The sequence below is a fragment of the Gouania willdenowi genome, chromosome 2 (assembly GCF_900634775.1).
Source record: "Gouania willdenowi chromosome 2, fGouWil2.1, whole genome shotgun sequence".
Taxonomy (NCBI): Eukaryota; Metazoa; Chordata; class Actinopteri; order Blenniiformes; family Gobiesocidae; genus Gouania; species Gouania willdenowi.
The window spans coordinates 11,782,477-11,809,378 of NC_041045.1; the positions used below are offsets into that span (position 1 = coordinate 11,782,477).

A 26,902-nucleotide genomic window follows, 5' to 3' on the forward strand; every position below is an offset into this window, starting at 1 on the left:
CTATTTTCTTGGCATTTTGGGCATTTTTTATTTTTTTCAGAAATTGTTTTTAGTATTTTTCTTATATTTTTGCTGTTTTGTGTATTTTTCTGTAATTCTGTTTGTTTTAGGAGTCAATTTGTGTCTTTCTAGAATTTTTTTGACTATTTTTCTGTGTGTTTTGGGAGTAAATGTGTGTGTATTTTTTTGGTCATTTTCTGCGTTTAATCTGTTTTTTCTTATATATATATATATATTTGAATATTTTTCTGATATTTTTGCAGTTTTGTGTATTTTTCTGTAATCGTGTGTTTTTTAGGAGTCATTTCTTGTCTTTCTGGCATTGTGTTGTAGTTGTTCTGGCAGTCAATTTTTGTGTAGTTTTGTGTATTTTTCAGTCATTTTTTGCATTTAATAATAATTTTTTTTAAAAAAAAGGGTCTGTAGCACCAGGAGATATGGACCCCTTCAGGGTCCGTGGGAGATTTTTAGGAAACATGAAACTCCCTCTTTTTAAATCATCAACAATTATCTCCTGATTCCATTTTTTTTTCTTTTGCTTCAGTCCTCATAAATTATCTCTATATCCTGCTGATCCAGAGCCACCAGGCAATCTTAGAGTTGTTTTACGAGGAGCCCAGATTGTAGCATTAGAGGAAGAATTAATTACAACAGTTTGGGGAGAGGAAGAGGAGGAGGAAGAGGAGGAGTATGTGAGGAAAAACTCATTTACTGTTGAAAACTGTAAAAACAACTTCAAAGCAATTACCCTATTTTTCCAGTATAAATTGCACCACCATTATAATCCAGAGTCTGCTTCCATAATGTGTGATTTTAAAAGTGCATTGTGGGAAAATCCTGCATAAACAAACTTCTGTTTTTAACTGGACATAGAGTTCACATTTCTACCTGCTCGATGGTTCTGCTGAGTCACTCCAGACTATAAGTCGTTTCCTTAATTTGTTTTCAGTGATATTTGGAGCATTTAATCACCCTTTTTTATATTCGAATAGTGTTATTATAGGTTTGTATCACATGATCAGGCAGTGATCTGAGCATTAATTTGTATATTTGTGTTGTCGTTTTGTATATTTTTTTATATTCGTGTTGTCATTTGTCTTTTACTAGAATTAGTTTTTATGTGATTTTGTGTCATTTTAATTGTGCCATTTTTGTGTTGTGTAGTTGTTTTTGTCTATTTTTGCTGCTTTTTTGTGTATTTTTCAGTCATTTTGTGGTTTTAATCTGTTTTTTGTAGTTTGGTTGTATTTGTGTGTATTTTCCTGTAATTGTGTGTTTTTGCTGATATCTGATATTTTTGCTGTTTTGCGTACTTGTACTGTAATTGTGTATGAGTCATTTTGTGTCTTTCTGTTGTTGTTCTTGTGTCTTTCTGGATTTTTCTCTGTTTCGTACTTGTTTTGTGTGTTTCGGTAGTAGTTATGTGTATTTGTCAGTCAATTTGTGCGATTAATCTGGAGTTTTTTGTAATTTTGTTGTTGTTTAGTGTATTATTTAGTCATTTTGTGTATTTAATCTGTTTTTGCTTCACAAAAGAAGACCGTTGGCTGCCAGTTGTTCATGTGTTTACGAAAAAGTGAGCGCAAAGTAAAGGATGCATCAGGATGTTTCCAAGGCTAAAGGAGGTTATAAAGGAAGCACTGAACCTTGTTTCCTTAGCTTAAAGAGAATTTGAACACTCTTTATCATAGCCACCACCTAAACACTTTCGGGGGTGAAGGAACAGTGGATAGGAAAGGAGCTAGGAGGGACTATTCAGGGAAGTCTCTTGAAAATCAAAGGACGTGCGTCTCCTCTTACCACCGTCTGAACCTGTCAACACGCTGGTTAGACGAAACACCACAGAGCCTCCAGGTGGAATTACAGGGAGTAGCAGTACATGGGGGTGTGTGAGTGTGCGTGTGTGTGTGTGTGTGTGTGGTCCAGGATAGACCCCTGTAGAAAAGCCTTCCTCTTTATATCAGTAACACGTCTCTCCCTTTCCAGATTGTTCCCCCCTTTAAAGCTCCAGCTCTCATCAGATTGTACCAGAGGGTGGAATTAAAGTCCAGTCAAATCCCTATTATCTTTGAACTAGCAAGTACCCAATTATACGCCACTGTTATCTCACATCTCACACACTTCTGAGTTCTCGCCCCCAGGCCACGATGAGCACGGAGAGCTCGTAACGAGGTGCTGAGTCACCTTTTCTCACTTCACCATCATCTGCAGATTTGACAACAAACACAGACATTCCCTCTTTGGTGCTGTTTGTGGGATTTTAAAGGAATAAGTAAAAAATGGGTTTAAAGTGACCAGGAAAGGTGGTGAAATGGGATTTTAAAAAGCACAGAAATTGGTTAAAAGTTCCAAATTAGAGTGGTAAAATTGGTTCAAAGTGTGAATATTGGCTTAAAAGTGGCAAAAATGGGGTAATAAGTAGGAACAATTAGTTTAAATTGGCAAATAATGGGTATGACAAATGGTTAATGTGGTTAAATTTGCAAAAAATATGCATAAAATGTGGTGAGAAGGGGTTATAAGTGACAAAAATGGGTCAACATATGCCACATTAGGGGGAAAAGTGATCAAAAATGTTGGAAAGGGTGGCAGAAATGGGGTATTGTAATTTAAAAAGTAGGAACAATTAGTTTAAGCTGGTAATAAAATGATGGACAGATTGTGAATGTGGTTAAATTGTCAAAACTAAGCATGAAATATGGTGAAAAGAGGTTAAAAGTGACAATAATTGGTCAACATGTGACATTAGGTGAAAAAGTGGTGTATATATATATACAGTATGGTTTTTTTTGGTGGTGCTTTTTTTGTAACCAGGCGTTTTGTATCATAGGTCAATCCCATACTCCAAAAAGAAGGAAAAATTGCATTTTCTTGCATTGCATTGTGGAGTATCTTTGTGCTCATGTTAATGACATTTCCAGCTTCCAGTTTTACAGACGACCCAAGGAGGGAGGCGTGCAGAGCCGCAGCCCTCCAGGACCAAAACGTTGACGTAACATTAACATAAACATTCACTTTTCACCCTCTTCTTTCCGTTCCTCAGGCAGTCCTGTGAACCTGACGTGCCGAGCGTTCTTCGGCTACAGCGGCGACGTCAGTCCGTTAATCTACTGGATGAAAGGAGAGAAGTTTATAGAAGACCTGGATGAGGAGCGGATTCAGGAGAGCGACATCAAGTAAGAACTATTTAGATATAGACGGCCCCAGAACAAACTCCGGGTGGTGTTCTTGCGGAATACGTTTTTTTAAAGTGCCTTTTGCTAACTAAATGGACTAATATTATCACTTGAACACAAACAACCAATTAACCAAAATGTTGATGAATCAGCATTAAAGAAGCACGGACAATCACCTGTTACGGAGCGCATACGTCTCTCTGTTTCTCTCTGTGACAGATAAATTAGCCACAAACTTTCAGAACACAAAAACCCCTCCAGTGATTTCAGCTCAATAAATGACATGCCCACATATAATACTTAAAAATCGAATCAAAACACCTAAAAGCAAAAAAAGGTGTTGGGATTTTTTATTTCTTTTTAACTCATTGAGTGCCATTCACGTCGATAGACGTGAATTGTGTTTTTCGGCTGTGATTGCTTGGAGACAGTGTGACAAAGCTCTCCGGTGAATATCTAACTTGTACCATGATGTAGTGACCAACTGGTGACATGTAGGTGGCAGCAGTGCACCTTTGGATGAGCGATCACCCGTGATAGGCAGAGGAAAGGAGTTTACGAAACAGAAAATGGCGCAACGAGAGTTGATGCTGAAGTTCCCACCAGCACAAAGCAGCGCACACTCGACCAGAGCATGTGTGGAACCTTAGTGGACTATTGAGAGTGTCGCGATGGTGAGATAAAACGATCAAAAAACGGGGCAAGCGGTGACACTCGGCATGTCCGAGATGAGGAGGAAGTTGCCAGTGGGGAGAATGGTGGGGGGAGAGACTCGGAGGAAGGCCAAAATACAGTATAAAATCCATTCAACTCTGACCTAGATAACAAAATAATAATATATTTGCCATTAAAAGCCCTGTGTTGTTTTTATAATTGTATAGAAAGAAACCAATGTTGAGGTGTCACTAAAGCAAAAAAAAATGTCTTCAAAGACACTAATAGGTTTTTTCAGAAAAAGCCGTTTTTCTCAGCTTTTTGTCACAAACTGGCGATTTTTCTATTCAACTGCTGATTACGGAAGAACAAAACAAGCTAGAAACTATTTTTTTAATGAAATTAGAGACTTTAATCTTTCATAATCTGGTGTCAGAATTCAGATTGTCATAGGACAAAATATTCTGTGGGTCTTTAAAAATTTGTCAAAATGCTCAGAAACGGCTGGCACTGAGTGGGGTAGAAATTTTGAAAATGGCTGGCACTGAATGAGTTAAATGAGGTGCTGGATCCAATCAAATAAGTGCCGGTCAAAATCTGGCCCAAATTCTGGATATAGATATAGATATACCATAAAGCAGATCCTGAACAAACTATTATTACTAATTCATGAGGCTCTTTGGTTCTCACGGACCTCGAGGGCGGTGACTTTAATCACTGGTTTAAACGCACTTAGAACGAGTGTGTGAGCACACATCAACACATTAAACAACCAGGAAAACCTTTCACTAGCAAGCCATCATTGATAGAATATTCATGAATGCCTTATGCAGCTGTTTAATATTTCAGTTTATGCTGAACAATATATATGTGCACGACGCAGCATGAGCTACATCAGCGAAACATGAGCCGAGGTAGAAACATTAAGCTGGTTTCCTTCAAACAAAACTGCAAAAAAACATGACTACAATATTTCATTAAGAAACTGAAAATAAATGAGAAAAAAAGTTATAAAAGGTTGTTACTAGTAATGTGATGTGAACATATTTTAAAGCTGAATGGTTCAAGATTAATAGTGTTGAATATTGAGTGATCTGAGCATTAATGCAGGAAAAACAAAGGGTTTTGTTTTTATTTCTGTTGTTTTGTGAAGTCATTTTGTGTATTTTTTGTTGTATTTTGTATATTTTTCAGTTATTCTGTATATTGTTGTTGTTTTGTGTGTCATGTGTATTTTTGTTAGTTTTATGTATGTGTAATATTGGATGTTTTTCAAGTCATTTATGGAGTATTTTTTGCTGTTTTTGTGTGTATTGGTTATCTTGTACGCATTTCAGAGTCATTGCTGTTTTGTTTTGTTTTTTTTGGTTTTTTTCTGCCATTACAGGTTGTTTTTGTTTGTTTTAAGGGTAATTTGCGCAATTGTGTGTACTTTGTTGTATTATTTATTATAATAATATTATTTGTAATTTTTCTGGCATTCTATATATTTTTGTACTTGTTATTTTTGTTTATGTGTCTTATTGTGAGTTTTTGGAGTAATTCTATGTATTTATTATCTTGTACTTTTTTGGGAGTCATTTTTAGTTTTTTGATTATTTTTCTGCCATTTTTGTTCTTTTGTAATAATGTTGTTTTTTTGCGTCAATTTTTTTTTTTTTTTTTCTGTCAATTTTTTGTTGTTTTGTGTGTAATGGGTAATTTTTGTGTTTTTTGGGGTGGTCATTTGAGTGTTTTTGTTATTTTTCTGTCATTCTATGTGTTTTTGTTGTCATTTTGTGGGTATTTTTGTTTATATATTAGCATATGTATTTATTTTATTTGTAGTCTTGTGTATTGTTGAAATACTTTTGTGTGTTTTTTTCTGTCTTTTTACTGTATTTGTTCATTATTTTGTATTTTTTCCAGAGTCATGTGTGTTTTTGCTGTTTTTGTGTAATATTCTGTCTTTTTGTGTTTGTTGTTGTGCCATTTTAACTGGTGAATGACTTTATTTATTATTTATTTATAGTGTGTCTCTTTACATATGGACTTCTGTGTTACACACAAACACTCAGAAGTGGTCTCGAATCTTGATTAGTGGTGAAAACACAGCCCTGCAAAGCATGCTGGGAAGGCTGCACACTCCAAAGATATGATAAAGCTCTTTGATGTTTTTTGGAGTGTAACACACATCCTGTTGAATACAAAGCTCAACATCTTTACCTCGTTACGACTCCTCAGGGAAACATTTCTCATTCGTTCGACTCAAAGAGACAAATTACTCGCGTTCGTCCTCCTTAAGTGAATAATCAATGCCCGTCATCAATAACGCGCCCAGGAGTCCATTAAGATTACATACGTTTATTATCAGCTCATATTTACGCCTCATTCCTCATTAAAGTTTACACTTTGCTGATCGATGTGTTTAATTAAACAGATCTGTGTGAAATATGAGGATATGTTCATTGTTGGGATGGGATTTGGAAAGTAAAACAGGATGTAAAAGAAAATAAATCCACTAAAGGAAGAAACATTATTGTGTTTCTCTTCCAGTCTCTGTGTCAGTTTATTGTAATAGTTTAAGTTTTATATATAAGTGGAGGGAGATTGTGTAGATTTTCTTTTTTGTTTCCACACAGGTGAGGACCATTGCCTTGATTGTCTTCCATCACTATTTAAGGAGTGTTTTTGCACTGTGTAGGTTTCTTTTATTGGTTTTCGATGCAGATTGTTGTGGTTTCTGATCTGAGGGTCACATGATCAATGTTCATGTCAGCATTCGAATAATGGTCAATCTTAGCATCAACTCAACAAAGAGTTTTTGTTTCCTGTGTGTCATTTTGTCTCCTCTGGAGTAATTTATATGTGTTTCGGTTGTGTTGAGTTTTGGAGTAATTTTGGACCGAGCACCGAGAGCTGGCGAAGGGCCTCTTGCTCTCATAGTGGCCACACTATGATGGAAGGGGCGGAGCCTTTGCAAACACTACGTGCCCGTCAATGACCAGGGACCCTTGTCATGTCGTAGACATGCCCCCGCGCTTTTCAAAAATGTATAGTTTATGGTACTCAAAAAGGAGAAATATTATTATTGTACTGGAATATTGTTCTTTCTTTCTTTCTTTCTTTCTTTCTTTCTTTCTTTCTTTCTTTCTTTCTTTCCTGGTGTCGGAACCAACTCACCTACTTTTCACCCACTGAATCATTATGTAGAGCAGTGGTTCCCAACCTTTGTTGTCTTGTGTACCCCTTTAGCCTTTTTGTCATACCATGAGTACCCACTCACTCATACGTGTTCATGATTCTCCAAAAGTAGAACATAACACAACGGAATATTTAAGTCATTTTATTTTATCTTCTTAAATCGAACAATTAATATTTAGGCATTATCTTCTCATTTAACTCAAATTAAATATAAAATTACGTTGCTTTTAAGGCAATAAAAATGATTAATATAAGAAATAATATTATAGTAACATTTGTATTATTAATACGAATATATTATGATCATATCGTCAATAAAGAAAAATAATAAAGTTGAAATTAGAAATTAAATAGGTAAATAAATAAAAATAATAAGTAATATAAATAAATAAATACAAAACAAATAATTAACCTGCCTGTGTTATGACATTTACCACAAAAGGAGCTTCATTGAATATGTCCCCTTTAAACAGGCTTTTAAACTTTAAAAACACGTCATAGCGCACACGTACCTTTTTATTAACGGACTTGTGAAATGACTGAGAATATTTTTTATTACCTTGGAAATAAATTCTTAATTTTTCCACGTACCCCCTGCAATGTGCTCACGTACCCCTAGGGGTACGCGTACCCCTGGTTGGAAAACACTGATGTAGAGTCACAAAAATTCCAACAAAATTCAATCGCGGGCTTCTCTAATTTCTGGCTATTTCCGATTTAAAAAATGCAAAAATTTTGACGCGCCAGCACCCCCAAGTACGCCAAAAATGCATTACGAGATAGGAATTGCAAAAAAATTAAGTCATCGTAGAATGATGAAAATTGACACAGAAGTAGACCACGACAAGACAAGTAAAAAACATTATCAAGACCACGCCAAAAAACACACAGGAAGTCCAGAATCATGAATTGAAAATTGAAAATGGCAAAATCTCTTAGGGCGTTGCACTGCCGGGGTTCAAAAGGCTGGAGATCATTTAGAGAAGTGGGACACTGTAAGCTATCCATAGATTTTATATCACTTTTATGGTGTTTGCAGGGCGGAGCTGTGAATTTTGTCCAAAAATGACAAAATATTGAATTTTTGGAAAATGCTCCCATTTGCACATACAAACTCCAATTTGCGTTAAATGTGACTTAGATGTTAAACTCCCGGCCCTAACCCAGCTCAATGTGGAAAAATGAACATTGGCGCGTGAGCGCTCCCTACAGAGTGAAGATAATTTAATATGGGACATATGTCCTATTATAATGGTATATAATAGTACAAAATTCACTGTTATATTATCAGTCCCTCCAGGATATCGCGGGCATTTTTTGTGATTGTTGCAGGCTGAAATGCCTGGTTTTCGCGGGCCAGTTTTCTAAAAGTTGCAGTAAAAAGTTGTGATTTTTTTTCAGCCCTAAAACATACTTTCACAATTAGGATAATTATTTGGTTATTGGTTATTATTATTTTTTTTTATTTTTTTTTAGCTTGTACACTGAGCATACCCTGAATGCAAAAGGTGGAACAGTTTTTAATCAAAATGATCATCAGAAGCGCAAGTCAGTAAACAATATTGAAGTTAAGGAATCTTAAAGTGCATAACATGAATCTGTCATGAAGACATATTTCTTTAAGCAAAACAAAAATAAATAAAAAATTAAAAGCATTAACAAACATACTGTATGTAATGATATTGTGTGCTTCCTGTTTGTTCTCCCACATGGGGTTGTGCACTGGCTTGCATTCTCTTGACGTGCTTTGCAGAAGCAAAATGGTCGTCCATAGACGACTTCCGCTTTTGATCGATGATAACATTGCATTTTCAACAAAAAAAGTTTACCTCCACTCTTATGAAGCATCGTTGGATACTGTTTTGCACGGTCCTTAGCCCATATTTTTGTAAGCAAATGCAAGGTATTTCTATTGCACATGACTCCATTGAACGCTTTCTCTCGGCACTGGTTGTAATCTTCGTAGGTTCCTTGTACGTAGCGCCAAGCATAGACATAATACACATAGACGCACTGCTTTAGTGGGCGGCAGCAGTCGGTGCGGAGTCGACATATACAGTACAAAGCCCATAGTACATCCTCCGCTACTCCTGTAGCAACTGCAAGCACTTAAGTGGCAAAAATAAGCGGCGGCATATTTGTTTTTTTTCAGCGAAGTTGCGGAAAAGTTGCGGGCTTTTGGAAAAATTGTACTGCCGCACTGATTTTGATGTGAGAGACCCTCAGTGCTTCATTAAAGTGAAGCTCATGTGAGGCTAGAGTCACATTTATAATAACGACCAATCAGATCTTTAACACAGGCAACAACAAAGGCTTTGTGTGTTTTTTTGTGGTCGTTTTGTAGTTTTTACTCACATTTTTGTATATTTAGGGCCCAAGCACAACCCTAGGACCCTATTATAATTTACCTGTGAGGTAACAGCTATAATGATTGTAAATGTAGGACAGTTTACTTTGCACTTTGAATCATATTACTTTTCCCAGGTCAAAAAGTAGCTGTTTGATTTATTTTTGTATTTTTTGTTGCGCATTTATTTTCTCTAAATTTTTTTTGCCACTTTGTGTTAAACATTGTTGAGATAAGATGTTAAGATCTGCGGTGTGACTGGGCCATTTGGTGGGGGGGTGGGGCTTTCTAGGGCTCATCGCGCGGGCGGCATCAAGGAAAGGCTATATGGCGCACTCTGGGGTGCCTAGTCGGTGTGCCTGGGGGCCGGCGGGGCAACTTGCAGCATCCCCTTGGTGCCCTCGGTGACTATGGGCGTGGTCGCTGTCCCTGGGGGAGCTGCTCTTGGTGCTGCTTCCATTCCGGGTCCTTCTGGCCTGGAGTCTGATCCCTGCTGGCTCTGGGCCCGCCGGCGAGTGCCCGCCGGCTCTGGCCGTCTGCTGGGCGTGGACCTTGGCTCCGCTGCTGGGGTCTCGGGTGGGGGGCTCTCTGGGCCCTCCCCTCGGGGGTTGGGTGCTTGGGTGTGGGTGGGTGGGGGGGGCGGGATGCTGGTGGGGGGCCTTGGGGTTTGGGGTTTGGGTCGGTGACGGGATGCGCTGGGTGCTCTGCTGCTTGGGGCTTCCTCGGATGTGTGTGTGGGGGCGGTGGCTGCCTCTCGGCCTGGGATCTTGGGGGCGTCTGGGGGATTGCTCAGCCGTGGGTTGATGGCCTGGGGCTTCCTGGCCCCCGCTCTTTCTGCTGGCCAGGCTGCATCTGCGGGCCCGGGGCAGTTCCTGGGTTTGCGGTAGACGTTTTTTTGCACATATACTGGTATACGATGCACTGGCACGCCTTGGGATGTGGGATAAAACTCATACTGGGCTTAACTTTAGACACGTTAATCCCAAATACCTGCTTTACGTACTACCACTCACTCATTCCCCCTGTTCACAGCCACCACCATTATAGCTAAGCTTCACACTTGTCACCATACTGGCTTGATTACACAACATAATAAGCACAATATATTCTACAACTTCACATCTCACCCTCACTGTAAAACAATCTATTATTCCCACCCTTTCTATTTCCTACCTTGAGTCTCTCCTCCCTGCTCCCTGCTCCCTGCTCCCTTTCCCCTCCCCCTCCCTCTCCACTTAGGTGTAACACTGCTCTCCCTTTTTATATCCTCCCTCTAATAAAAGAAAAAAGGAGAAAAAAAAAAGATTAAAAAAAAAGAAGAAAAAAGAAGAAGAAAAAAAAGAGAGATAAGATGTTAAGATAATGACCACCAGGGGTCATCATAATTAATTTATTGTTACGTGGTTTGTTTACTTACATTGAAATGTATTTTTCTTACCTACCTCGAGTGTTCAAAACATTGCACTTTGTTATTATTATTCTTTTTTGGTCCATGTCTAAAAAGAAATACGTTGACGTGATTTTTTGTGTTTTTCTTTTCTGTTTTTGTTTTGCCAGTGCCATAAAGCCACAATGCATGGTCTTTTACATTTTTGAAAAGTAAATATTGTACTTTAGCTTCTTTATCTTGTTTATTTCATAAAACATCAAATCAAATTGTTTCGTATCGAATTCTTCCGTATCGAATTCTTTCGTATCAAATTCTTTCGTCTCGAATTATTCCGTATGGAATTATTTTGTATCGAATTCTTTCGTATTAAATACTTTCGTATCAAATTGAATCGTATCGAATCGATTTATATCGAATCGTTTCGTATCGTATCATTTTGTATCCAATTGATTCGTACCCAATTGATTGGATAAACGAATCGGTCTGTAAAAAAAGGTCGTTTTTTTCATCGAATCGTAACCTGTGTATCTAGATGCATATCGAATCATTTATCTCAAAGAGATGTGCAACACTAATTGTAATTCACCTTTTTTTTTTTTTTATTATTCTTCGTACTAAAAAGTGATTGCATTTCTGAGGGCCTAAACGTTCAAAAACTCATGACGCGTATTCGGACTGGCAAAAATGTTTTTGATATTTTGGTGGAATTGGACATGTGAATGGCAAAATGACTCGATCGCGCCCCATTGAACATTGAATTTGCTACCACCTGGCACCGATGACATCATCACAGTGGAACTTCTGTACAATTCTGACATCATCACCCTTTACAGTGATGACATCATCATTTTGTGTTATTTTCAGTAAATTTTTGTTCATTCTTATTATGCTTATTTTTATGTATTTTACCATCTTTTTGTGTATTTTTGTCCACATTTGTCTGTAATGTATGTTTTTTGGAGTGATTTTGCATCATTGCATTGCAGTTTTGTGTGTTATTGAAGTAATTTTGTGTTTTTAGGGCTATTTTGTGATTTTTCTATCTGTATTTGTTTTTTTCAATATGTGTCTTTGTTTACATTTTGCCATTTTGTTAATTTTGCCTAGTTATTGTTCTTGTTTTGTATTTATTTGGAGTCATTTTGTGTATTTATCTGTTACTTAGTATGTTTTTGTTGCCATGTTTTGTGCTTTTGGATTACTTTGATTTTTTTTGTCTTTATGTTGGGTTTTGTTGTAATTTTGAGTGTTTTTGGATTCATTTTGTGTGTTTTTGTTGCCATTTTGTGTTGTTTTGTCCTCATTTTGTGCATTTTTGTTCTTGTTCTGTATTTTTTTTTACTTGTTTTGTTTCGATTTTGTGCGTTTTTAGATCATTTTGGATTAATTCTGTGTGTTTTTGTTGCCATTTTGTGCGTTTTTGTCATCATTTTGTTCATTTTTGTTGTTGTTTTGTATTTTTCGGGCTTGTTTTGTTGTGATTTTGTGTTTGTTCCTGTCGCTGAGTGTGTTTTTCTACATATTTACTCTCGGGGCAGCACAAAATTACATCTAGGGATGAATGGGAATCAATATTAGAGAATAAAGCCCTGAACGCAGCCTGTAATACATGAAATAGAGCTTTTGTTTCATTGTTTGAGCTCCGATGTTCAGAAGCTGCAGGAGAAATATCATCTTATTATGGGTAAGAGTTAATTATTGTTGCTCTCACACATATACAATCATTAATATATAAACCAAACATGAAAGCAGAGCTCTAGTAACTCAGTAGCTCTTTGTTGTCACACACACACACACACACACTGACATTTACATTGACCAACACAGCACACTTGTTTTCCATTTATAAATTTTATTACAGGTCAGGGTCACAAACAACACACATCCTCCTAAATCACCTGCTCCTCGAGTAGATGTACGTGCATTGTTTGCTCCTCACATTTAGCGATATTGTCGATTTATACATATATAAATATATACTGTATATGACCTGCAGACTAGTAAAGGCCTTAAAGGTACAGGGTGTAGTTTTTGAAATGTCAGGGTGGGCAGTTTAAATAATAATTCCTAATATACTGTATATGTGTGTTTTTACTATCGTTTTGTGTTTTTGGTGTTGATGTCTGTGTTTTACCTATAATGTTGTGTTCTTATTGTCGTTATGTGTAATTACTGTCATTTTGGTGTGTTTTTCCTGTCATTTTCTGGGTTTTTAGTGTTTGGCTTTTTTTACTGTGATTTGGGGTGTTTTTACTCTTGTTTTGTGTGATTTTACTCTTGTTTTGTGTGTTTTTGCAGTGGTTTTGTGTGTTTTTGTATGTTTGTGTGTTTTACCTGTAATTTTGTTTTTAGTGTCATTATGTGTGTTCTTTTGTCATTTTGTGTGTTTTTACTCTACTTTTGTGTGTTTTTGCTGTCATTTTGAGTGTTTTCATTGTCATTTTTTGTGTTTGTATTGTTTTATGGGTTTTCACTTGTGTTTTGTGTGTTTTTACTGTCGTTTTGTGTGTTTTTACTGTCGTTGTGTGTTTTTACTCTACTTTTGTGTGTTTTTGCTGTTGTTTTGTGCGTTTTTACTTTTGTTTTGTGTGTTTTTACTCTCGTTATGTGTGTTTTTACTGTCGTTATGTGTGTTTTTACTCTCGTTTTGTGTGTATTTAGTGCTTATGTGTGTTTTTGCTCTCGTTTTGTGTGTATTTGCTGTGATTTTGTGTTTTTTTGTATGTTCGTTTTTGTGTTTTAACTCTAATTTGTGTTGTGTTTTGTCATTGTCATTTTGTGTTTTTATTGATGTTTTGTGTGTTTTCACTCGTGTTTTGTGTGTTTTTATTGTCGTTTTGTGTGTTTTTATTATAGTTTTTGGTGTTTTTACTCTTGTTTTGTGTGTATTTAGTGCTTATGTGTGTTTTTATTGTCATATTGTGTTTTTTTTTCCTCTTGTTTTGTGTGTTTTTGCTGTGATTTTGTGTGTTTTTGGTGTTTGTGTCTTTTTTTTACTTTCGTTATGTGTGTTTTTACTCTACTTTTGTGTATTTTTGTTGTCGTTTTGTGTTTTTATTGTTGTTTTGTGTTTTTATACTCATTATGTGTTGTTTTGTGTGGTTTTTAGAGTAACTTTGTGTAATTTTCTGTGTATTTTTCTGCCACTTTGACTATTTTTGGAGTCATATTGCGCGTTCAGTTTTGGGTCCACAGAAAAATAGACCAAGGGTCGCCAGTTGCTGATGTCTGCTCTACATCCAACAATGACAGCAGTGATCATTCTCTGGTAGATGTCTCCTCTCAATCAGCCAGACAGTTTAAAAGGGCTGCCAGTGTTGCCACACATACATACACACACACACGCACACACGCATGCAGACAAGCTGCTGTCTGCTAGACAATCTGTCATTGTATAGAACAGAAATGACCAACTGCACGTCAGTCTAATACCATGCAGCTCCCCCAAAGTAAACGCACAAAATGACTCCAAAAACACACAACATGGTGTAAAAATACACAAAAAAACCTGCAAAAATACACAAAAAGATTCCAAAAGTACATGAAATGACAAAACAATTTGCAAAAAGCAGTAAAGATGCACAAAATGAGTCTTTCAAAAACACAAACAAAAACCTGCCAAATGACAAAGATACACAAAGAGTAGCAAAATACACAAAATGAGTCCCAAAAACAAACAAAATTAAAAATACATAATACATAATTATTCTAAAGACACACAAAGCAACAAGTACACACAAAATGACTCTTAATAACACAAAACGTCAACAAAAAAAACACAAAATGACTCCAAAAACACACAAAAATAAAATAAAGGCACAATCTTTTTTTTCACTTCTTTTTCATTAAAAACACCTTAGATCGACTAGAAACAGGTCTGTGACCCACTTTTGGGTCCCGACCCAACAGTTGAAAATCACTGGTCATCTCTTGGCTTATTCTAACCCATGTAGAAACATTTTTTTTTTAATTTCACAGCACTGTACAAACATCTGAAATTCAACTTCAACGTCGTCTCTTTTCCCACTTTGGAGGTTTTTTTTTTTTTGTCGCTCTGGGACTGAAACAAACTGTCAGACGGTTTGTGAGATCAGTTTTTTTTTTTAAAGTTGGACAAATGGAACTGCAGCTGGTTAAAACAAAAAGAAAGAAAGACTTTCCGTGTGAAGTGTAAGCTGAGAAAAGTGTCGTCGCTAACGTTCTTATCAGCAGACGTTTGTGCAGAAAAGGCTTTTTGAGGAAAATAAAAGCCCATTTTGACATTTTGAGGGTGTTGGTGTCTCACTGATTCTTTTTGAAGAGCTGCAGACTTTGATGGTTCGTTCCATTCAGCCAATGAGAGGACAGCTGCTGTTTCTACTGAGTTCGTTTGTGTTCGAGTGCCTTGGTTCCCAAAGTAGGGTACGGGTACCCCCAGGGGTACGCATTGTCATGGGGGTACGTGAATAGAAATTAAAAACACTGACCACATTGGAAACTAGATTAATGCTAATGCTAGGCTAATGATATTGCTAGGCTAATGCTGGATTAATGCTAGAGCTGGGTTAAAGTTAATGTTAAGTGAATGCTAATGCTAGGTTAATGCGAGGCTATTGCTATTACTAAGCTAATGCTAGGTTAACGTTAATGCTAGGCTAATGCTATTGCTTGGATAATGATAATGCTGGGTTAAAGCTAATACTAGGTCAATAATATTGCTAGGCTAATGCTAATACTAGATTAATGCTATGCTAATGTTAATGATTATGCTAGATCATTGCTTGGCTAATGCTATGCTAATGCTGGGTTCAAGTTAATGTTAAGTGAATGCTAGGTTAAAGCTAATACTAGGTAAATAATAATGTTAGGCTAATGCTAGCTTAATGCTATTACTATGCTAATGTTAATGATGATGCTAAGTTAATTGCTATTGCGAGGCTATTGCTTGGCTAATGCTATTGCTAGGCTAATGCTAATGCTAGGTTAATGCTATTGCTATGCTAATGTTAATGATGATGTTAGGTTATTGTTATTGCTAGGCTAATGCTAATGCTGGGTTAAAGTTAATGTTAGGTGGATGTTAATGCTAGGTTAATGTTAGGTTATTGCTATTGTTAAGCTAATGCTAGGTATAGCTAATGCTAGACTAGTGCTATTTTTAGGCTAACAATAATGCTAGGTTAAAGCTAATACTAGGTCAATGATAATGATAGGCTAATGCTAGGTTAATGCTATTGCTATGCTAATGTTAATTATGACGCTAGGTTAATGCAAATGCTAGGTTATTGCTAGTCTAATGCTGATGCTAGATAATGCTAATGCTAGCTAATGCCAGTAATAAGTTAATGCAGTGTAATGCGGGCCAGCATCTGCATCCTCACTTGAAATGCAAATATTCCAGTTATCATTAATATTATATATTATTCCTCAACAGGATAGGTAAAATTCACTGTGGGGCTACATTGTATATAACATTACATTAATATTTTATTATGTTTTCAGTGTGCAGGAGTAGGGGGTACATGACTTCAGGTTAATTGTCTGAAGGGATACAGGACTGTGAAAAGTGAATTCAGCGTATTGGTGGAGTGATCCAGTAGATTTCTGCTCTCGCCCTATTGGCTAAACGTAGCGCTTTGTGACAGTCGTGTTATTGTTGTCCTACAAACACGTCTCTGCTGCTCAGCATCAATGAGTCAAATGTGTTGTGACTCTGCAAATGTTGTCACTCACTGTCAGCTGACACCTTTAATGTTCTTTTTGCAGATCAAACCTCTAAACCAGTGGTTCTCAAACTATTTTATTTTACTCTGAAATTTGTGAAAAAACAAATACAGAGCATAGTGATGGAATGAATAAGTGATGAACACAAATAAGTGGAATGAAGAAGTGTTTATACCCCCGGAATAGATTTATATCTATAGTTTCTATCATCTACAGTCATCTCCCTCCTGATGTGGAACCATGTATTTTCAGTTCATGTTCTCAGCAAGATCATTTCTGTCATCATTTTGTGTGTTTTTGGTGTCATTTGTGTATTTTGTTGTTTGTTATTATTATTATTATACAGTATATTTTTGTCTTATTTTGTGTTTTTGTGTTGTTGATATTATTTAAATTATCCTCAGTTTTTGGTGTCATTTAGTAAGTTTCTCTGTTAGTTTTGTGTATTTTGAAGTGATCTTGTGGGTTTTTCTCTCATTTTGTGTGTTTTTGTTGTCATTTTGTGTGTTTTGTTGTTTGTCTGTCTGTTCCTTTTTAATACTAAGTATATTTTTTTGTTTTGTTTTGTTTTTGTTGTCGTTTTGTGAATATTTAGTATTATCATCAAACATTATAAAACCCATATTTTTAATGCTTTAAGTTGTTCATTTCCCACTCTCTCTCTCTCTTTCTCAAGTACCCCCTGTAGTGCCATCGCGTAACCTTTGGGGTGCATGTACCCTGATTTGAGAAATATTGATTTAGACTAGAATACTCCCCTATTACGTTCATTATTTAAATTGACCTGCTCTGGGTTTTATTGAACATTTTTTTAAACACGTTTCATTTACAAATTGTATCTATAACGAGTGCTAAATTCTCCAGAGGGGTATTCCTTAAAGGAGGGTTAACTTTTTCTGAGTCTATCCATAAACTCTGGGTCAACATACCCCGCGATGGGAAACTCTGGGTATCTGATTCCATTACAGCTGGTATGAAGTGGGTCAATCCACCCTGAGTATGTAAACTTACGTGCACGCGCGCGATAAAAAGCCATCATCAATGGATCGAAGATGACTTGAGCTGCCATGACAACCACCCGGAAAATAGTGATTTATTCACCGTAATGGGTGAAAAATATGCCGGTGTTTGAGGAATATGAGCCTCTTCTAAAGGTGCGTTCAGTCTTCAGTGACTATAGTAGTTTAAATCACCCGTAATTAGTTACACTTTTTGGTCGCTTCATCACTTTATCTCTTCAGTGACGTGACGAGCGGTGAATAATATGAATAAACTGTGTCTGAGGAGACGTGTCAGCAGCATAGGATGTCTGCATAGAGAGCCCTCCTGTTACACTGTATATAAAGACAGTAAATACTGCTTGATATTGCATCATTTATGTTGATTTTTAATGTAATATTGTCGCCAGAGTCATCTCAACGTCCTAAAAAATGTCATATAAAAACACTGAAGCGGAAAGCGAACCCGCGACCCGTCGCGGTCAAGAGCAACGTCCCAACTCACTGCGCCATCATATCTTCAAAGATACGTGATCTACAGATTTAACTGTATAACAATATAAAACAACAATCGAGCCTTTAAAAGTGGATTCATTTAAATGATCATCTCCTCCTTTATATTATCCACAGGTTTGTATTCAGTGAACTTTACTACAGACGTCAGTAGATGTTTTAATGCAGATCAACCTCTCAGTGACTCACTTAATGATCTGTATCCACAATGTTAGAAAGAAAACTACCGTTTGCACACAAAAAAAAACAAAAAAAGTAAAGCAACACAACATTAATGATGTGATCACGTCTGTGGTGTGTGATGTTACTAATGTGTTTCAGAGAAGAGTGTTAGGGTTCATTAAAGTGTTCAGAAACGGTGTTCATGGGGGCAGAGCCAGGCAGAAACCCTGGGTTTCTTTTGATAAAACCTGCCAGCGACCAGGTTTAGTTCACGGACAATGTTGCCATGGTAACAGACTCAGAGAAGAACGTACCTCGCGTTTAGGAATGGGATACTCAGAGTTTCCCTCATTTCAGCCTGAACATACTCAGAGTTTGAACATAACCCACTTTATGGAATACCCCTCTGGTGTTCAAATGTAGCAGATTTATTTTTCTGAGTACTGATGACTGGTACTTTTAATTAGGGATGTAACGATTAATCGTAAGGCAGTTAAAAATCGATTCATAGGTATCACGGTTGATATCGATTTTCTGAAAATTGAATCGCAGTACTTTTTTTAACCAGCACCACAAGTGTAGGTGGCGGGCGGAGTCTGCTAATACTTTCTTTCTGGCTGCCTTCTACTCTTAAATATGTTAATAAATGATTCATTACCCCTTAATCACCGAAAGAATATCTGTAATATTACTTGAATATCTGTAAAAGTCACGTTTTTCTATTAGCTCAGTCTGCTAGCATAGCTTCTCTTCTTCACTGAAAGATATCTGCATGCCAACCGTCCACTGTATTACCAGCGCCCTCTGCTGGTCCAAACAAATATGACGTAAATCATTACAATCACGGTTTTTTTTTTTTTTTAAAGTCCAATTGTTAAGGCACAAAATACATTTTCAGTTGCACTTTTAAAAAGAAAAATAACTATTATGCAGTTTTGCATTGTTTACTATAGAACCAGAATTTAAATTAATAGGCTTCATTTTCATTTGTATTATTCCTTTATTTATTTCATTCAAGATTTATTTTTAGTTAAATTGCATTGTTTTGAATAGTTTATCAAGGAATTCTTTTGACAATGAAAAATAAAAGGAAAATATTACTGTATTTTCTAGTTTTTTTCCCAAAAAAAAATGTGTCTACAGTCCCATTTTGTAAAATAAATCGTGAGAGAATTGTATCGTGAACCCAGTATCGTGAATCGAATCGTATCGGGAGTTGAGTGAATCGTTACATCCCTACTTTTAATAAATAATATAATTAGCAACTAAAAAAAACACATGTAAATATTATTATTGTTCGACTCCTCTTCCCTCCTCCACCACTCACAGCAGCTGTTCCTTTTCAGGACAATCAGGGAGCACCTGGGGGAGCAGGAGGTCTCCATCTCTCTCACCATCGACTCCTCCGACGAGAGCGACCTGGGAAACTACTCGTGCTACGTGGAGAACGGCAACGGACGGCGACAGGCCAACGTGCAACTCATCAAGAAAGGTGAGAGGACACGGGTAGAGAGGCGTGTGTGTTGGTGAACATTTGATAGTTTTCACTCTGACAGTGGAGTGAACGTCCTACAGTGACTCACGGAGAGCGACCACCTGTGGGATTCTGGGAAATGACTGCTTGTTTTCTGCCTCCGGGCGGAAAAAAATGAGACATTTTGGACAGATAGAGCAGGAATTCTATTCATCTACAGCAGCCTGCAGCGAGCATTAGCATTAGCCTCCCTCCTCACTATAGGGAGAGACACATATTTACAAATATATTCAGAATTTTCGCATGCGTTATTTGCGCGTTGATGACGTTTCTGAAAAACACGTGAAAATCTAAGAAACGCATGTGAAAATCTACAAAACACATGCTAAAATCTAAAAAAGACGACAAAAAATATGTGGAAATCTAAAAATAACATGTGAAAATAAAAACCCTGTGAAAATCTGAAAAACATATGTCAAAAAAAACAAAAAACACAACTTAAAAATCTAAATAAAAAAAAAAAAAACATGTGAAAATACATTTAAAAAACCCTGTGAAAATCTGAAAAACACACGTTAAAATCTAGAAAAAAAAGCAATTGCAAATCTAAAGACACGTGAAAATCTGAAAAACACGTTAAAATAAAAAAAAAACGTGTTCAATCTAAAAGAAACGTGAAAATCTGAAAAAAACGTGAAAATCTGAAAAACACGTTAAAATCTGAAAAACACTTTAAAATCGAAAAAAAAAAAAAAAAAGTGTTCAATCTAAAAAGAAAACGTGAAAATCAAAAAAAAAAAAAAAATGTTAAAATCTGAAAAACACGTGAAAATCTAAAAAACACGTTGAAATCTGAAATACACGAGAAAACGAAAAAAAGAATGAAGGAAAAATGAAGGAAAAAAAACACGTGAAAATAAAAAACGAGAAAACCTGAAAAACACGTTAAAATAAAAAAAAAAGTGTTCAATCTAAAAAGAAAATGTGAAAATCAAAAAAAAAAAACTCTGAACAACTACAAAACACGTGAAAATCTTAAAGAAATACACGATAAAACAAAAAAGAACACGTGAAAATGAAAAAAAAAATCTAAAAAAAACATGAAAATATGAAAAACACGTGAAAATATAAAGAACATGTGAAAATCTAAAAAAAAAGCACTTTAGTGCATACTTGTGGATATATCCGTGAATCTCTCCCCATACCACCCACACACACACACACACACACACACACACACACACACACACACACACACACACACACACACACACACACTGTGAGATGTTTTTTGCTTATTTCATCACTCTCAGCATGTTTTTTCTGCCCGGAACTCTTGTGTCTTTTCACTCAAACATTCCCTACATCCTGTCTTTGATTTCTCTGTGCCGTTTCTGACACTTTGAGACATGATGCGTTTCAGACACAGATGCACATTTTAAGCCGTGTTACATAAGTGAGCTTTTGTCGGGGGTCTCTGCAGGCTTAACGTCGTCAGCGTTGAACACATTTGCATCTCAGGATGTTTCTCTGCGTTTTTGAAGCTGGCAGCGATGGATCAGGCTTTGAAGACGGCCCTAGTTCCTCTTTATTTACTGTATAAATGGCTTTTATACCAGCGTACAGTTTTAATACTGACCTGTTTATTTAAGTTAGAGTAATAATAATATTCATTAATATTAATATTAATAAATCAAGTATATATATTATTTGACATTAATTTCAAAAACAAAAATAAAATAATCTTTTCAAAAAAATAATTAAATAATGGATTTTAGATAACTGGATCAAATCCAAACAAAAATATTAGCAATAATTCAAAAGAGTAGAATTTTTTGACAAAGTAACATTGCAACTGGGGTTGCAAAATTCCAGGAATTTTCTAAGTTGGAAACTTTCCACAGAAATTTACAGGAATTTTTTTTTTTCCTTCATTTTTTCTTTTTATTTAGGATTTTAAACATAGTTGGGGAAATGTTCTATGATCAAACCGAAAAACCAAATATACACAAAAATACACATAATGACTTAAAAAAAAAACCCACATGAAACGACAACAATAAAACACAAAACGGCAATAAATACACACAAAACCCCTTCTTTTGCCATGTGCCAGTTTCTTGTGGTATGCGGCACATTGTTCCAGAGTGTCTCAAATTTCCCAACATTGTCCCAGAGTGTCTTAAATTTTTCTACATTGTCCCAGAGTGTCCCACATGTTCCCAATGTGAGACATTTGAGACACTCTGGGACAATTTGGGACAATCTAGAGCAATTTCGGACTCTCCTGGACAATGTGGGATTATTTAGGACACTCCGGGACAATTTGGGACACTCTAGGACAATGTCGGACAATTTGGGACACTCTGGGACAATTTAGGACACTCCTAGACAATGTGGGACAATTTAGGACACTCCTAGACAATGTGGGATGATTTAGGACACTCCCGGACAATTTTGGACAATGTGGGATAATTTAGGACACTCCTGGACAATGTGGGATAATTTAGGACACTCCGCGACAATTCGGGACACTCTGTGACGATTTAGGACACTCTGGGACAATTTGGGACACTCTGGGACAATTTAGGACACTCCGGGACAATGTGGGATAATTTAGGACACTCCGGGACAATGTGGGATAATTTAGGACACTCCGGGACAATATGGGACACTCTGTGACAATTTAGGACACTCCTGGACAATGTGGGATAATTTAGGACACTCCGGGACAATTTGGGACACTCTGTGACAATTTAGGACACTCCTGGACAATGTGGGATAATTTAGGACACTCCGCGACAATTCGGGACACTCTGTGACGATTTAGGACACTTTGGGACAATTTGGGACAATTTAGGACACTTCTGGACAATGTGGGACAATTTAGGACACTCCGGGACAATGTGGGACAATTTAGGACACTCTGGGACAATTTGGGACACTCTGGGACAATTTAGGACACTCCGGGACAATGTGGGATAATTTAGGACACTCCGGGACAATTTGGGATAATTTAGGACACTCCGGGACAATATGGGACACTCTGTGACAATTTAGGACACTCCTGGACAATGTGGGATAATTTAGGACACTCCGGGAGAATATGGGACACTTTGTGACAATTTAGGACACTCCTGGACAATGTGGGATAATTTAGGACACTTCGGGACAATAGGGTACGATTTGAGACACTCTGGGACAATGTAGGCCAATTTTGGACACTCCGGGACAATTTGAGCACAGAATGAGAATAAAAGAAGAATCTTGGCTGTAATCCACGTGAGTGGGCGTAACTCATCTTTAACCACAATAAAGAAAGAAAAGATGGTGAGTGAATGCATACATACATGTTTCTCTTTTTTCTATTATGTGGATAGTTCTTTACATTCTTATTTGATTTTTTTCCACATGTTTTTAATAGGTTTGCCGATGTTTCCCTTTTTTTCCTTCCCACTATTTAAGCTCAAACTGAGGCTTTTCTTCTGATGCCATGTGGCTCCATCACATCACATCACATCACATCCACTTGTCAGGAGCTAATTTTTCTGGTCCTAATCCGTCGCTGTGTACACAGCAGTAATCTGTGCTAGTGGAGGAGAAGCAGCTGCTCCAGGATATCTTCACTCAGAGGGATTTATAGGTTAACAGCCATATCTCAAAAGGGCCTTATTTGGGGAGATACCCCTCCCTCCCCATGGTAGAATAAAACACAACTGTATTTTTTTCAAAGTATGATATAGAAGAAGTAAGAAGGCGGAGGTATTTTTTAGAGCATTTTAGTGATACACCCTGAGGAAATTGTTGCGATTCATCAAAAACACAAAATTGCCAAACACATTTACTTACTTTTATGACATATTTGGTACCAAAATGTAGTTCTGTAGTAGTCGAGACCGGTCTTCTCAATTTTTGTCCAAAATCCTGCCATTTTTCTCAAATTATTCCTTGATATTTGGCCAAATTGACTAAAATGTTGGTGTTTTCTCTGAGCTCACGGCTGTCTGTGTTGGTTCCTGTGCTTCTTTAGCAGAGCTGATGTACACAGTAGAACTGGCTGGTGGACTGGGAGCCATCCTACTGCTGCTCATCTGTCTGGTGACGCTCTACAAGTGCTACAGGATCGAGTTAATGCTCTGCTACAGGAACCACTTTGGAAGTGAAGACCTGGATGGAGGTAAATTCTACACAACGTCACTAGAGAAACAACAAACTGGGAGATTCTCATTAAAATGAATGTGCAGCAGTGGGAGAGGCGTCCATGTTTTAATGCAGCTTTTTTTGTCACATTTGCATCTGAGTTAAAAGTAATCACTGGAATGCTCAGTTCTAGCCCCATTTCCTGACGTCTTAATGCGTGACTTTCTAGGTAACGCAGTTTGGATTTGAACGACAGGTTTGCAAAGGTTTGGCTTTGAAGGAAAAAACACAGCTTTGATCAGTGGAATAGCAGCGATGCTTTCCTATGATGGGAATTAATGAAATAATGCAATAAGACATTGGTTTGAAGGCCATGAGCAGGGGTTATTAAGTTAGTGATGCTCAACATATGGCTCTTTATGTCTTCATTTTAAATATTATTTTTCCAGAGAACCTTAAAACCCCTTTTTATCTATTTTTCTTTGGCCATTTTACCACTTCCTTTTTCCCATTTTTGCCGCTTTTCAACATTTTTGTGACTTTTTTCACACTTTAACTTCCTTTTGCCAATAAATATCACCTTTTTCCTATTCTTTGTCCATTTTTGCAAGTTCTTTTCTTCACGCTTTTATCATATTTTTGCAACTTTTTATCCAAATAAGCTCCCTTTTGTCCAATAAATACTACTTGTTTAATTTTTTCCCTACATTTTCCCTCTTTTTGTTCTGCATTTTTGCCCTTTTTCACTATTGTTTGCCACATTTTGCTTATTTATTCTACCTTTTACCATTACATACCACCTATTTCATCCTTTTTGCCCATTTTGGACGCTTTATGCTCTTTTCCTACCACATTTTTGCCATTTTTGGATAATTTATTGCCACCTGATATTCATTTATTGACATTTTTTATCCAAATAAGCTACCTTTGACCCAAAAAATACCACTTGTTTCCTTTTTTCAACATTTTGCCTCTTTTTCTTTTGCATTTTTGCCCCTTTTTCACTGTTCTTTACCACAATTTGTCTATTTAAGCTACCTTTTACCATTACATCCCACCTATTTCATCATTTTTGCCCATCTTGGTCACTTTTTACTCTTTTCCTGCCACATTTTTGCTAATATTAGACCGTTTATTGCCACTTGTTATTCATTTATTGATGCTTTTTATCCAAATAAGCTACCTTTTACCCAATAAATACCACTTGTTTCCTTTTTTCTCAACATTTTGCCACTTTTTGTTCTGCATTTTTGCCCCTGTTTGCTATTGTTGGCCACATTTTACTCATTTAAGCTACATTTTGCGCAGTTTTGTGTGTTTAAAATGGTAATACCAACACCTGACTCCGCCTAAGGATGCTGTGGAAAAAAAAACCCTGCTACTAAAACTAATCTTATTGGTGGATAAGTCTTGGCGTGATCATGCATCACACAGTTTTAATTTGATTCCACCGTAACAAGTCTCCCAAGCACCGGTGCTGCAATGAATTCTGGGGGAATGAGATTAGTTTGGAGAGGCTGAGGACAGTATAACCACAGTTATGTGTGTTTAAAAAGGTGAAACTGTAACGTCTGACTCCGCCTACGGAGGCTGTGGAAAAAAATGGTTTCATCTCCTTTAATTGTTACGCCCGAGAGAAAAAAAAAAAAAAAAAGAAACACTTTTCGATTTGCTCCAGGAGAAGAGAATCACTTTCAATGAGACACGGCGTGCTGCCTCTGACGCTCTCAGGAGAATTTCCTCACACACACACACACGGACACACACCCGTTCAAACCCAAGCCTCGAACGCCATTTATAAAAATCCAATGATGTGCTTTAGTCTACAGGATGTCGGAAAAGGGAGGTTGCCATCAGTCGCTAAGCAATAGTTGTCTTTTAGTTAATTTTGTGAGTCTCTGTTGTCGTTTTTTTTGTTTTTGTTGTTTTTTTCATGTTCTTTTGTGTATTTTGCAGAATTGTTGTATGTTTTTTCAGTCATTTTTTGTATTTGTGTCTAGTTTTAGTCATCTTGTCTGTTTTTTTGTTAACTGTGTATTTCTGTTGTCATTTTGTATTTTTGTGTAGTGTTTATATATGTGTTTTTATTGTCCTATTGTGTATTTTTCCATCCTTTTGTATGTTTTTTTAACCATTTTTTGTATTTGTGTCTAGTTTTAGTCGTCTTGTCTGTTTTTTTTTTTTGTGGACTTTGTGTATTTCTGTTGTCATATTGTGTTTTTTGTGTTATGTGTGTTTTTGTTGTCCTTTTGTGTATTTTTCCATCCATTTTGTGTATTTTTCCATCCATTTTGAGTATTTGTGTCTAGTTTTAGTTGTCTTGTCGGGTTTTTTTTGTAAACTTTGTGTATTTCTGTTGTCATTTTGAATTTTTTGTGTTATTATGTGTGTTTTTGTTGTCCTTTTGTGTATTTTTCCATCACTTCGTATGTTTTTAAGCCATTTTTTGTATTTTCGTTGTTTTCTTTTGTTAGAAATATGTTTTTTGTTATTTCTTATGTCTTTTTGTGTGATTTTCTGTAATTTTGTATGTTTTTTTAGTCATTTTGTGTATTTTATTCTCATTTTGTGTATTTTTATTGTCATTTTGTGTATTTTTATTGTCATTTTGTTATTTTTGTCTGGTTTCAGTCGTCTTGTTTTTTGTTCACTTTGTGTCTTTCTGTTGTCATGTGTACTTTTGTTGTCCTCGTGTGTATTTTTTTTATGTCATTTTGTTATTTTTATTTAGTTTGTCATCTGTGTCTGGTTTTATTTGGTTAATTTACAGGATAAGTTTATAAAATGTTACAGGGGTTGACAGTTCTGTCGCTAAGCAATAGCATGAGATCCCATCGCTATGGTAACCATATATATATATATATATATATATATATATATATATATATATGAACTTATTTCCTTTATACGACTGTGGCCCTCGGCTGGTCACGTTGCCATGGTAATCATCATTACTTTTAGATCCTTAAGAGGATGAGTTTCTTTTTTTTACATTTACATAATCACGTCTTCATTTGTAAAGCACAGAGCGCTCTATGAGACGCATTAATGATGCTTGAAGTGTTTTTTTTGTTGTTTTTTTTCAAAGGACACTTCAAACTGTTTTATTTGAATATGTAGAAACACTTTAGGAGATAAATCAACATATTTGACACAATATAT

The 26,902-nt window shown here is 36.4% G+C and overlaps 1 protein-coding gene across 1 annotated transcript in view; it reads left to right on the forward strand.

Moving 5' to 3' along the window:
* LOC114476221 (interleukin-1 receptor accessory protein-like 1) overlaps positions 1 to 26,902 on the forward strand; it is a 316,582-nt gene that overhangs the window by 275,841 nt on the left and 13,839 nt on the right. The window contains exons 7-9 of the mRNA XM_028467582.1: positions 3,044 to 3,176; positions 19,473 to 19,618; positions 23,631 to 23,777. Of these exons, the coding sequence (XP_028323383.1) occupies positions 3,044 to 3,176; positions 19,473 to 19,618; positions 23,631 to 23,777 (426 nt within the window). The remainder of the gene's footprint in view (positions 1 to 3,043; positions 3,177 to 19,472; positions 19,619 to 23,630; positions 23,778 to 26,902) is intronic.